At 33.8% G+C, this 14,884-nt stretch overlaps 1 protein-coding gene across 8 annotated transcripts in view; it reads right to left on the bottom strand.

Annotated features, from left to right (window-relative positions):
* The window catches only part of ZC3H13 (zinc finger CCCH-type containing 13), a 93,991-nt gene that overhangs the window by 50,388 nt on the left and 28,719 nt on the right, over nt 1-14,884 (bottom strand). For all 8 annotated transcript variants that reach the window (XM_037986714.2, XM_007960338.3, XM_037986712.2 and 5 more), the window contains exons 5-7: nt 14,581-14,689; nt 5,835-5,974; nt 4,765-4,922 (exon numbers count right to left, since the gene is read on the bottom strand). In XM_037986714.2, coding sequence (XP_037842642.2) covers nt 4,765-4,922; nt 5,835-5,974; nt 14,581-14,689 — 407 coding nt within the window. The remainder of the gene's footprint in view (nt 1-4,764; nt 4,923-5,834; nt 5,975-14,580; nt 14,690-14,884) is intronic.

A 14,884-nucleotide genomic window follows, 5' to 3' on the forward strand; every position in this document is an offset into this window, starting at 1 on the left:
CAGTGGCACGATCATGGCTCACTGCAGCCTCGACCTCCAGGGCTCAAGTGATCCTCATGCCTTAGCCCCCTGAGTAGCTAAGAGTACAGTTGCATGCCACCACATCTGGCTAATTTTTGTATTTTTGTAGAGATAGGGTTTCACCATGTTGTCCAGGCTGGTCTCAAACTCTTGGGCTCAAGTGATCTGCCCACCTCAGACCACTGCACCTGTCCTATTCTGTTATTTTCCATTTGAACTCTTTTCTTTTTTAAAATATTGTTGTTCAGGCTGGGCGTGTTGGCTCATGCCTGTAATCCCAGCACTTTGAAAGGCCGAGGCAGGCGGATTGTGAGGAGGTCAGCAGTTCGAGACCAGCCTGCCCAACATGGTGAAACCCGCCTCTACTAAAAATACAAAAATTAGCCAGGTGTGGTGGCACAAGCCTGTAATCCCAGCTACTCAGGAGGCTGAGGCAGGAGAACCACTTGAACCCGAAAGGCAGAGGTTGCAGTGAGCCGACTGCACACCAGCCTGGTGACAGAGTGAGACTCCGTCTCAAAAAAAAAAAAAAAAAAAAAAAAAAAAAGTTGTTGTTCAACCTGGCACCAACCAGATCGATAAACTGGCTCATCTGATCTGGTAGCCCCCACGGAGGAACTGACTCAGCACAAGATGACAGCTTCGACTCCCTATGATTTCATCTCCCACTTGACCAATCAGCACTCCCAGCTCACTGGCTTCCCCCAGTCTCCCTGCCACCCCGCCACCAAGTTGTCCTTTAAAACTCTGATCACCGAATGCTCAGGGAGACTGATTCAATAATGAAACTCCAGTCTTCTGCAAAAATATAAAATAAAATAAAAATACAGTTGTTCAGTTTTTTTCCCCATGATCAACTGCTTTTGTCCTCTAAATACAATATCCTCACAAATTGCGCTAAACTTATGAATGAATTTATACTTTAAGTTTGTTCCTGTTTACTGTATTAACGTTTCCATGTAAGCCATCTGCTCAGAGTGTTCAGTCTGGTACTAGGTTTGTAAGTAGCCCTTTTCATACATATGGTGAGTTTTCACTATCTACTAATTTCACTATCTACTGATATTTATAAATGAGGACCCTAAGCCTAAATCCTAGAACTTATTTCCCGTCATGCTGAATTCTCAAGTCCCAAGAGTTCTTTTATATATATATATATATATATATATATATATATATAATGCATATTATACACGATAGTATCTACCTCAAAATTGCTGGCAATATTTTAAAAGCACTTGACTCATAGTGAGCATTCAGAAAATGTAGCTTTCTTAGTCCTCATCCCTATGTCTTATTATCACTGATAGAGTTAACCATGTAAACAAGTAGGAAATTACTAAAATATGATGACTAAATCTATTTTTCATCCTTGTCTTCTGCCAACAACCATATTAGTCACATATCTCATTGCATATTCATGAGATGACTCAATCTTCTTATGCACCCTAACAGATATGTGATAAATATCTTGTATTTCTGGATATTTTTCTACTTTAAAGATAAAAACGAATCAATAATTGGCATCTGTATCAAAATTATCTTTTAAAATTCATGATTAAATAACAAAGGAATTCATGACACAAACTATTTTTACATTATCACCTGTGACAGACTAGCAGAGTGTTTACCAAACTTTTCTTCTGAGCACAGTGGTAAACCACACTATCTACACTTTGTTGAAATTAAGCATGGCCAAGTGGCCAAGATCTGGCCAAAGGAATGTGAGTGGAAATGATGTATACCACCACTTCCAGGCCCAAATCTCAAAGGACTCTGATGTGCCAGGCAATTGCAAACTACAGAGCTAAATAACCGTACTACTCAGTTTCCATTTTTCTTTGTACATTCTATTCTTTGGTTTCCTTGAAAACCCAAGAAAGTGGAATCATGCTCAGAAGGAGCCGGGGTTACTCAATCTCCATGTATAGGACAGCCACCTGTCAATAAGAAACACTCATTTTGACTTTATGTGAGAAATAACCTTCTGTTGTGTTAAATCACTGACATTTTGGGACTTAGCTATAATCACAACCCAGATTATTCTAATATATTTACTAAAGTACAGAATTTCTTCACATTACCATCAAAATTATATGTGGTTAGAAAACACAATTACGTTATAGTGTTTTCTGACTGAAGAGGCCCAAACTGGTTTTGTGTATTCTGAAATCAGCATGATCTTCAACATTTAAAAAGTCAACTCATTGTTGTTCCAGTGCCACAGAGCCTACTTCCGACTTGAGGCAAAGAGCCCATCGGTCTACTTTTAGCAGTTTTTAATCCTTTCTCTCTTCAAAACTATTGTTTTAGATTAGCTTTTGACATACTTAATATTCTCTGTACAAAGAGCTATAAAGAAAAATTCACCTAATAAAAACTAAGATTAAAAGTGCAGATGGACAGAATAGGTAATATATTTATGATTTTAGATTATACCGTATCTCACATATCAGGACAAATCTTCCTATCAGACTATATTTCAAAATAAATGTCAAACAAAGAAAAGTGCCAGCTTTCAGGGAAAAGTGTAAGTTTTAATTTGTCAGTAATTATATCTTTCCATTCAATATGATAATCTAGTAAGACCAAGAAGTTTGTTTACCTGATTGTCACACCTCAGGTGGCTGACACTGGTTGAAATACTCCACTGAGTTTTCACTGAAATTCTAATCCTTACATGTGCTTAGTATGTTCTTAGTTGATAGCATGATCCAGCAATAAAATTAAAAGATGATTACTTGACACACTCTAGGCAATGTAAATTGCATAGCTAAAGAAATGGTATACTCAAAAAAAAAAAAAAAAAAGAAATGCTATACTCAATTCAGTATTTTCTTTGTATTTTTAATACACTGTTTTTCCAGGTCCTTTTGCTTTTATTATTAACTTAATGGTGCACCTTAAAGTCAACAACATAGTAGAATACAAGAAATACAGTAATTAAACGAGTGCGAGTGATTATTTATGACAAATATTTATAATAGGATGAGTTACTAATAAAGTAGTAAAAGACTGTAAAAGATGAAACTAACCCTTTGTCTAAATAGTTATCAAAACTTTCTAAGAAAAGATTAAGTTTCAAATATTCTATAAACAGAACAGATAAGAAAAGGAAAAAAGGGTATTTCTAGTCTGCAGTTTAACAGCGAAATAAATAGAATTGAGGGAAAGTTACATAAATGGTTAGCCAAGAGGATAAGAGCAAGTGGAGTGGATGCTATCATTCTCTGTTCATTCAACTTCTTCAATATCCCTTTGCAGTATTTACTCAGTTGCATGAACAAAAGAGAGGATCAACTCAACTTTACTGAGTGCCTTATTACAATGCAAAGTTCTATGCCAAGTAGGCACTATGAGAAGACAGAACTATGAACAATCAAGATCCCAATCTTCAAGGAGCTTAAATTTAATAAAGGTTGTAAAACATAAGTCAGAGTTGAAATATAATGCAACAGGCAATTAATATCAACAGGGAGGTACAAGCAAAATCTGATAGGTACATAAAGGGAGCAGAACTTATGTTCCATAAAGAGAAATGGGAAAACTTAGAATTTGAGCTAGAGATTGAAGAATTGAGAGTAGAAGGGGTTAGGTAGGATGAAGCTGGACAAAAACTACTGACAAGAAAGAAAAGACCAAAGTGTAAATGTCATTCTAAGGAATCCGAATTTCACTGTACAGAATGAAAAACCACTGAGTTTTATAATGGTATAATAAATTAATTGGAATTGTCCTTTTAAGATTTCTGACAGCATCTATAAAAAAAAAGGGTTGAGGCAGCTGAATGAGAATGTTTACGTGTGTGGGGGGCAGAAACTAAATAAACTCAATATAGTTAACAGGATGATATAATAATCTAGGCAAAAAGTTAAGTAGAGTCTGAAATAGGGTTAGTCTCTAGAAACTACAAGGAGGGAGATAAATATGAGTTTCATTACAGGTTCAAATAGGGCTTGTTAACTGACTAAATATTAGGTAGAAGATATTTTTAGTTCATTTTTTTATAAGATAAAACTAGGGTATGGACTTTAATTAAAATAAAATATAAATAGTTCAGAGTGACGTTAAATGAAAATGTATCTTCTCCTTATTCTTAGTCCCTGAATATAATCGTTTCTATTTTTACTTCTTCAACTGGCTTCTACAGTAATTCTAATTTATAAAGAATTCAATCTCTTGATAACAAATACAGAGACAAAAATTTTTTGTGTATAATTTATAGTAGTTTAAAAATAGGAAATAACATAAATGTTCAACAGAAGAGTAGACAAATTTATAATATAAATACCAAGATGAATGAACTAAGGTTATATGTATCAATATAGATAAATACAAAAATGTTAAGTGAAAAAGCAATGTGTAGAAGGTTATGATATATCCATATTACAATTAAATAGATGAAAGCAATACTATACATTGCAAAACACATATTAAAGTATAAACACATGCACAAGTATCATAAACACCAGATTTAAGAGAGGAACAGGAAATGTATCTTTTATTTTTATTTCTTAAAAAATAAAAAGCTCTGAAGCATATGAGGATGTTACACAAATACTTGTTTTATTGTTCTCTATAACTGTCTTTTTAATTGAAACATTTCAAACTTCTTTTTAGAACAAAAAAGCTTACATTAAATATAAAATGTATTAAAACTACCCTTCTATAACCTACTAATTCTTTTTAGTATCACTTCAGAAAAAGCTATTTTCTTCTGATACTATTTATCATCCTACTGACCTCTGCTGGTCCAACAGGGGAGAAGATACTGCAGATGTCTTCCTATCTTTTTTGCTAGCTGAAGACGATTTCGGGCTTGATTTTCGCTTCGGAGATTTGCTAGACTTTCTTAGAGAAGGTGATGGGGACAATTTTGATCTAACCACTTCTGGTGAAACCTTTAAAAAAATTCAGTAAGTCAATTCAGAAATTCCTCCACTTATGGTACAACAAGGCTTACAGTATTTTAGAATCACACCAAACTTCAGATTAAAATTAAATATTATTGCTGGGTGCAGTGGTTCACACCTGTAATCCCAATTTCTCGGGAGGCTGAGGTGAAAGGATTGCTGGAGGTGAGGAGTTTGAGATCAGCCTGGGTAACATAAAAAAAACCCTCTCTCATACAAAAAAATAAATAAATAAATAAAAAGCCAGGCATGGAACGTGCCTGTGGACACAGCTATTAGGGAGGTTGAGATGGGCGGATCCCTTGAGCCTAGGAGTTCAGGGCTGCAGTGAGTACCACTGCACTCCAGCCTGGGTACAGAGAAAGATCTCATCCCTACAAAAAAAGTTTGAAATAAAAATAATAAATTACAATAGCCACTATCTGTTGATATTAGTCTGACTCCTGAATCCATGATTTTAAGCAATATAACTGTTCTAACATATACCAGTTTCAATTAAGTAAATTAAAATCATAAAATTTCAAAATATCCTCAGAAAAATCACAAATTATATTTAAAATAACTGTGTCTTCACTTTTCAGAAAAGAAACAAGGTGTTCTAGAAATAGCATGGGCCTGAAACAGACATATGTAGATTCAAACCCCATGTTACATTAGCTGGTGACTCTAGGCAACAAACTCTCAGCTTTGCTCACCTATTCAATAACACAAATATTTGATACTTATCTAACAGAATAACGTGAAGATTAAATGAATATATATGGAGTAGTACATATACAGTGGGTTGATCAATATATCAGTATGCTAGTATAATTTAAGATGTAGCAAGAAGCTGCATTATCTGATCAATACAAATGCTGCTATTAAGTACTAACATATTTATTGCAATAAATAGCATACCTCCTTTTTAATGATAATTTCTTCTCTCTTCTCCATGTTTTCTTGCTCCAGCTTCATTAATTCCCTCTGTATCTTCTGACGCTTCATTTCCAATGATAATTCATGAACATAATCATAATTAATATCTCCATTGTCAGAATCTTTAAAATAAAATTGCATTACTGTTATAAACTAGCATAATTATCTATGCCAAAAATCATACAGACTTTTTTCAACTAATTTCTTATGCAAATCTAAATGGCAGAGTCTTTCATCAGAATGACATACTTCTAAAATATAAAAGAAGTAGATACCATTTCTATAAAGGATTAAAATCACCATGGTTGATTTCTTTAAGAAAAGCCAAATATTTTTAAAGTTTCTGGGTTTTCTGGAAATAGTTTTGGGTTGGTTGCAAGTTGGGTTTTTTTGTTAGGAGATGGAATTTTAAAAGACAAAAGGCGCTCAGTTGCATTTCTAAGCCTTAAAGATACCAAAACCTTCAATATTTCATGCTGTATATGATGTGACTCATTATCTCCTTGATTTTCCTAAAGACACACTACTAAAATACATCATTCAAAGTGAGGTTATATTACATGTGCAACATTGCTTCTATAGGCTTGTCAGTTTTAAAATTTGTGAGACAACTGATTAACATCAAAAACTAAAGTAATATTAGTACTAATGAGTACATAAACTAATTTTTAAGGATTTATAACATTTTCTTCACAAGTGATTTGTACTATTTCCTTAGATCACAACCATCCATCTCAATGGATCTGATGCCATATTTCTATTTCCATTTAATATTTTCTGATAAAAAGCTAGGAAGATTGGTTAAAAAATCAAAAAGGAAGAGTGGTGTGCAGATCTATTTCATTAAAATATGTAGAAGTTACTGGCACTAGCACCCAGCCCCATCACCCTCATCTGCCAGAAATGCCCAGGAGCCTAGAGGTGGGAATTTCATTGACCACGTTGGATTTGACTGATCACAAACTGAGGTGCCTTCTCAAGCTATACTTCTAGCACTTTAGATCATGTCTTAACCTTGGGTAAAGAAATAAAATGAAGAACTAAAAAACAACAAACATAAGAAGTCCTACTTGACTGCTTAAAACCCAAGAAAATGAACATTGCTGTTATATATTGCTCAAATGCATTAGAATGACAACTATTCGTCATTCATGCTTGGGGACTGAGAGGGTAACTATATATATTCACTCCCTTTGTGACTAAGCTTGATATACTACTCATCTTATGTTGAAGAACGATGACAACTTCTCAGCAAATATATGAAATAGGCTAAATCATGTTTTTCAGTCAGAAAGCAATTACTAAATAATTAAGGGCAAGTAGTTTTCACTAGATAAAATGAAGATACTGAATTTAATTAAGTGAATACTAGCTATCTCTAGTTATTATTTTGTCCTCTATTGAGATACTTTACATCAGTCAATAATAGGAGTGAATGATCTAGTTTGATTATGTTCTTAAATTCAATAAAATTCCATAGCCAAATGCCCAGGTAAAACAAAGGAAAGAGTAGTTAAAAGAGAAGAATGATTAACAGTGTTTCTGAAGGTACTGTGTTATCAATAATGCACTGCCAATCTAATAATTCGCAACTGGAAATACCACCAATACAGAACACATAAAAACCAGCTTTCAGTTCTCAATCTTCAACTATCCAACCAAGGGGGAGAGGCCTGAGCAGTTAAAATATATGTCTAAGTCAGTCAGGCGCAGTGGCTCACGCCTGTAATCTCAGTACTTTGGGAGGCCGAGGAAGGCAGATCATCAGGTTAAGAGATCGAGACCATCCTGGCCAACATGGTGAAACCCTGTCTCTACTAGAAATACAAAAATTAGCTGGGCATGTTGGTGTGCGCCTGTAGTCCCAGCTTCTCAGGAGTCAGAGGCAGGAGAATCGCTTGAACCCGGAGGTGGAGGTTGCAGTGAGCTGACATCGCGCCACTGCACTCCAGCCTGGCGACAGAGCAAGACTCCGTCTCAAAAAAAAAAAAAAAAAAAAGTCTAGTCAATGTAGTAAACATAACTAATATAGTTTGCTCAGAAGAAAAGCTCTCAGATCTTTATTCTGAAGGTGCTTATTTTATACATATAATAAAAACTCAGATGTTTTCCTAACCTGTAAGGGATGGACTACAAGACAGGCACATTGCAACTGACAGTATTTTGACAGCAAAAGAAAAAACAGGAAGTACAAAATCCAGGATGGAATTCAAAAACAAGAGTCTGAAGCAAGTTAATACATTTAGAAAATGTCTCTCATGTAGCTTCAGGTTATCATTAAAATTTTGCCTTATAAAAATTGATTCACATAAATGATTTTAAGTCATCAGAAAAATATTAAGTAAAATTAGAATGGTATATTTAACAAGGTAGATATTTTTAAGAATATACAACAGAAAAATACATGCAACACAAAAGAAAAGGTTAAGATTCTTTCTATATAAAGAATTCTTACTAATTAACAGAACAGGCAAAGGATATTACAAGGCAATTCACAAAGAGAAAGAAATGAAGAAAGTATATATATATTTTTTCATGTATTTAGGAGCCTTTTTTTCTAATTATAATATTAATTGTTGGTAAAGGTACAAATAAAGGACATACTCATTCTCTGGTGGTAGCAATGTAAACTAGTACATCTATCTTGTAAAATTATTCGTCAATATGGGTAAAAGACTTAAGAACATCAATACCCTTTAATACAGTAACTTCTAGTAATTTATTGTATAAAAATAATCATAGATACATAAAAGGTTTATGTGTAAGGATTAAAAACTATAAATATTTGTGAATTGCCTTGTTATACCATTCAAATTATATTTAACCTTTTTCCAATGAATTAGAATCATTTATGCGTATCAGTTTTTAAAAGGCAATTGTAGCAATAACCTCAAGCTGTCTGAGACGTTTTCTAAATTTATTAACCGATTTCAGACACTTGTTTTTGAATTCCATTCTATATTTTGTACTTTCTGTCTTTATGATACATTCTCATTTACTTTAGCAAGTCTTAAATAATTCTGAATACGCAGAGTAAAATATGAAATTTCCCTTATATTCCTCCTACGGCCATCCTTACTCCAGTGATAGCACTACTGACAGTTTAGTGTCATATGCATGAAAATAATGCTTTACATTTTTCCCTTTACATTTTCCCTTTACATTTTTCCATTCAACACTGCCTTATAAACAAGGTCTTTCCAAGTCATAGAGTTCAACTATCTTCATTTTAACGCCTGTAAAGCATTTCATTAATATGATCATACTTTATCATAGCTTACTTAAAGGGTTTCCTTCTTAAAGACAGATGAATTGTTTTCAATATTTTGATGTTAAACACAAGACTTAGATGAACATTTTGATATATACTTTGGTTCAAGTACAAGTATTTTTCTATGACATTATTTCTCAGACTACATTGCTGGACGGAAAATAAGTATATTTCTATTTCTAGTATCACCAAACTGTACTCCAAAACTGCTTTACCAATGTAAACCCCCACTTGAAAACATTAATATTCTTCATTTCTGCCAAACTGATGGGTGAATAATCCTATCTCTTTATTTTCATCAATATTTCCCTGCAGTAAGATTGAGCATTTATTGGCCATTTCTATTTCTCCTGTGAGTTACCTATCCAATACATATATATTTTTACTCATTTTTTAACTAGGCTGTCTTTTTCTTATGTATTTGTAGAAACTCATTATGTCTATATAGTGTCTTTATTAATGCTTACACATGTTACACATGTCAAGTATTTTCTTTTAGCCTTTCATCTGTTTTTAACTTCCACATTTTGTTACCCAGAAACTACCAGTTTTATGTAATCAAATGTTTGTGACTTCTGGGTTTTATGCCCTATTTAAGGAGGATGTACTAACCTCCAAGATTACCAAAATACTTTCACACATTCTACTGCAATGATTCTTCTGCTTTTTATGTTACTTCATTAGTCCTTAAGAACACATGCTGAGCAAATACAAGAAGTTTAAGGAACCAAATAAAAACCACAGACTTCAGAGTGGGGACTGGGAAATATAGAGAGCAACCAGATAATCAAAAGTTTTACAGGCATAGTTAGAATTTGTACTTGCTCCTTAAGGCAATGGGAAATTAGGGAATTTGAAACAGAAAAATAAAATGAACGTTCAATTTATTCTTTTAAAGGACTGTTCTGCAATTCATAGAGTGGGAGAAAATACTCACAATATATTTATATATCTGATAAAAATCTCATATCCAGAAAACATAAAGATTCCTCTAATTAACAACAACAACAATAAAAAAAACCAGATAACACAATAGAAGAACGGCAAACATTTGGAATACACACTTCACAAAATAGGGTGTACGATGGTCAGTGAACATGTGAAAAAGTTTTCAACTTCATTAGGAAAATGCAAACTAAAACCACAGTAAGATACCACTACAAAATTTTAGAAAAGCTACGATGAAAACGGCAAAAATACCATATGGGTAACTAGTACAACCATTTTTGATTTGAAACTATCTACTTAAGAGGAACATATACATACTGAATGGCCCAGAAATTCCACTTCGAACCATAAACTCAAGAGGAATGGGTATGTGTCTGTACATGTTTACCAAAAAATATGTTTAAGAATAGTAACAGCACCTTGTTATACATAATAGCACCAAACTGGGAATTACTTAAACATTCATCAACAGTAGACTAAATTACGGCACGTTCATATAGTAAAACAATATATAGCAGTAAGAACTAATGAATGACATATGAAATAAAGTACAATCTCAGATAATGCTGTTAACAAAAGAAGGTAGGCACAAAAAGAGTACATGCTGTCAATTCCATTTATATAGAGCTCAAACAGACAAAACTAATCAATGGTGCTAGAAATCAGGACAGCAGTTACCTTTGGTAGGTGAGGGTAAGGAGCAGTGACTAGAAGAAAACACAAGGGGACTATGGGAAAATAGTAATTTACTACTTACTGATCTGAGTGATGGTTTTACAAATGCGTTCAGTTTGTGAAAATCCAATGGTTTGGACACATGTGTATTCCTCTGAACGTATAGTATACTTCAGTAAAAAAACTTTTTAAGAAAGATTATTCTTGCTTTAAAGTGGAGAATAAATTAGGAGACAAAATTATAAGCAAGGGATGGGATTAGGAGGTTATTTTGGTAAAATAAATTTATAGGCAATAAACAAATACCTTAAGAACGAGAATGTTAGTAGTAAATCAAGAGAAACAGATGGTTTTCAATGGTATTTGGTACATAAAACTATCTGGTAAATGCCTGCGTGGAGGGAAAGAAGGAGTGTCAGTGATGACTCTCAGGACTGTTGGTATCTGGTAGGAAAAGTGATGCCCTTAAGATACATAACTCAGATGGAGATGCCCAGTTGGTCAATGCTAAATTGAGAGCTCCAGATTTTGGAGTCACTACACATACGATGTTAATGAAGCACTGGGAGCATGATTTCATCTAGAAGAAAAAATTAAAAGTGAGAAAAGAAGATGGGTAGGCAATAGGAAAACAACCAAGTTTGAAAAGCTGTTCTTACAGACAAGTGATTCTCAGAGAGTGGTCTGAGGATACTGGGGAGGTCCCTGAGACAATTTCAGGAGTTCTACAAAATCAAACTATTTCTATAACACTACATTATTTGCCTGTTGTACTCATTACCCATGAGTAGATAGCGGAGTTTTCCAGAATATGTGATGTGGTTAACAGGTGGAATGTAGAAGCAGGTAAGAAAATCTACCTATCAACTATAAAGCCAGATATTAAAACAATTTGCAAAATGATGCAAAACACTGCCACCTCCTCATAATTATTATTTTTTACTTTGCAAAATCGTTATTTTTCATAATAGCATATATTGGATTTTTACATGTCATTGTTAAATTAATGAATAAATACATATTTTAAAATTTTCTCAGGTTCATAATATGACAGTTATGGAAACATAAAATACACAAAGACAAAAGTTATTTGGCGGTTCTGAAAAAGCATATAAAAGTGGCCTAAAAACCAGAGTTTATAAATATACCAATTTCTTCTGAACCCAGCTAAAACTGTTACTCCAGTTAGAATGACAATGCAGAAGGTAAGTCTATGAAACCAATTTAGTCTTACTATCCAGGGACTGGGGCGCCTAACTCAATGCTTTCCAATATTCTCTCAACAGATACTTTCAAATAAGAGATACACAGTGGTCAAAACCTGTGCATTTCAATCAAGGGAAAGCATAAGAAATTCCTATTAAAGACATTTACACTCACCTTTTAAAAGAATTTCCTATATAAAAGGCTCTTGAAGTAAAATCACTGTTAAGTGCAAATCCTTGGGAATCGACATTTAAGGGGCAGACAATACAAGGAGCCTCTATGTAAGACTGAAGGGCTTGAACAGGAAGATATAAAACTGAAGAGTGATAAATAGAAGCCAAAAGAGTCTTTTTCAAGAAAACAGGAGCTCTTGATGTGTCAAATGCTGCAGAATGGTCCTTTAAGATAGAAACAAGTACATCTCCATTTATTCAGCAAAGAGGAGGTCATTAGTGACTGTGAAAAGCAGTTTTAGTAGAGAGTTGGGTCAGAAGACTGAATAATAAGTATCAGGTGAAACAGTATCAAGTAGAAACAGTAAGGTACAGAACTGTTTTAAGAATTTAGTTGTTAAGTGGGGATAAGCAGAATAGCGACTAACAGTAATATAGGGAGGAGTGTATCATAAATGAACAAGATTGCTGAGGTGGGAGGAAATTAGATCTACAATACAAAGGAATTATTCATCAACCTTATACAGCAGGAAGGAGGCCGCTTACACAGTATCAGAGGGAAGCAAAAAAGTTTAGGCAAGAATAAAAAATTAGTTTGAAGGTGTGGTAGGAGGAAGTTGAGGGAATTCCTAAAGATTTCCATCATTTCTGCTTAGTAGATAGCAAAAAAGAGAAATGAAAGCATAGATTTTTGGAGGAGGTTTGACATACCTACTATGAAGAAAAATAACAGACTTGGGCTTTTCTGAACCTTTTATATTTTCAACAATTATTAATTATTGTAACAACAACAGAAAAAATTTTAAAGATAAGAAGTATCAAATACATTTTAAAATGTTTTTTATGCAAAAAAAGTAAAATGAAAAGAAAGGATGCTCGGCTGTGTTAAGAGGGAATCCCTTAGTATTTAGGAAAAGTTAGCTCTCCAAACTTGAACAGTTATAGTTTATAATATTTTATTTAAATATACTAATTAGTCAACTAAAATGGGAGAGTATAGCTGCCTTTATTGCTATTTTGTAGAAGTGGTATTAGGCTGGATTATGACATCCTGAGTAACCATAAACAAGTTTCCTATTTGTTCTTAGAAGCAATTTTTTAACAGCACTGTCCAAAGATGGAACAGGTTTCCTTTAAGTACTGATGTAACAATTACCGGAAAGATGTATTTATAATACTTTACAAGTGTTAGTCTATTAAGTCTTCAGAGATAATTCTGAAATATAGTAGTTAATATTTTAGTCTTGTAGCTTCTCAGTTCTCTGTCATAAGGACTCGACTTGGCCCCAGTAACTCAAAAGCAGCCACAGACAGTATGTAACCAAACGGATGGACATGGCTGTGTTCCAATAAAACTTTATTTGCAAAAACCAGTGACTGGCCCACACACTCTAGTTTTCTAATCCCTGGTCTAAGTTTTCAGCTTCTCACTGAAAAAGTCGCTAAATTCTTAAGATCTTTAGTTTTGTCATCTGTAAGTAGAGTAACAAAGCTATTGAGATAAGACAATTATATAAATTACATGAAATTGTCCACCCCCATTCAATGCATTTAACAAATACAAGTTTTCTTTCTCTGCATTTGGTAATATGACGTTATGGTGCCCATCTTTCAGAACATCAAAGAGGTGGAGAAAACATTCAAGGAGTGGAAAATAAATGCTTATTTGTTAAGATGATGACTCAAAAATGACTTTGCTCCCACCTCAGCTTCCCAAGTAGCTGGGATCACAGGCATGCACCACTGTGTCAGGCTAATTTTTTTGTTTTTTTTTTGTAGAGATGGGGTCTTTGTTGCCCACACTGGTCTCAAACTCCTGGGCTAAAGTGGTACTCCAGCCTTAGCCTCCCAAAGTGCTGAGATAATAGGCAGGAGGATTGCTTGACTCCAAGAGGCTAAGCTGCAGTGAGCCATGATCATACCACCATCCTCCAGCCTGGGTGACAGAGTGAGACCATGCTTCAAGAAAAAAAAATTTTTGGTAATTTTTTATTAATAAATCCAGGTCTCTATCTTCATCTGATTTTGATTTCTTCTGAAAGATACAAATCAAACATTTCTTGGAAACAACTTTCCTAAGTCCTTAAGATTTAAAAATCACATTTATAATATTTTATGTAAAACAAATTTAGATTTCCTTTTAAGCTTACTGTTAGGAATTTTTAAATTTACATATGCAATACAATCCTGAAGGGCTGTGATGCTGCACAATAGAGTTCTAGAGGAAAAACTAGGAAGGGAAAATTAAAATATGCAATGCAAACCACTTTCCCTGCCTTTGTACAGCTACTATATGCCAGTTTTTGCCTTATAATTCAGTAAGATAAAAATATGTCAATAAGATGATTCTGAAACAAGAGGGAAATCACAGTTGAAAGGTGTTCTGAAGCCCACAAAATGTCTACAAAGTAAATAATCAAGAATTCGTCATTTAAACCAAGATTCTGAAACTCACCATCTCTATTAGTTTCCCATTCTACATTTTCTTCTTCACTTTCCGGAGTTCTCTCCTTAGTGATTTTTATGTCTTCCTTTTCCCTATGTCTCCCTCTTGAAGATTCTTTCTAAAAAAGTACATACATACATTCAGATTACTATATTTTTAAAAATTATATGAGGTAGTTTATTGTAATAGAGAACATTTTAATTTCATTTATCTCTGTTTCATCAAAGAATCAGTTTTGTAAATAGTCACTTATCCACTAAGTACAGAAAGTGACAAGTTCTAGTTGAGCACCACAATGAAAAGACTATACTCC

The sequence above is a fragment of the Chlorocebus sabaeus genome, chromosome 3, assembly GCF_047675955.1.
Source record: "Chlorocebus sabaeus isolate Y175 chromosome 3, mChlSab1.0.hap1, whole genome shotgun sequence".
Classification (NCBI taxonomy): domain Eukaryota; kingdom Metazoa; phylum Chordata; class Mammalia; order Primates; family Cercopithecidae; genus Chlorocebus; species Chlorocebus sabaeus.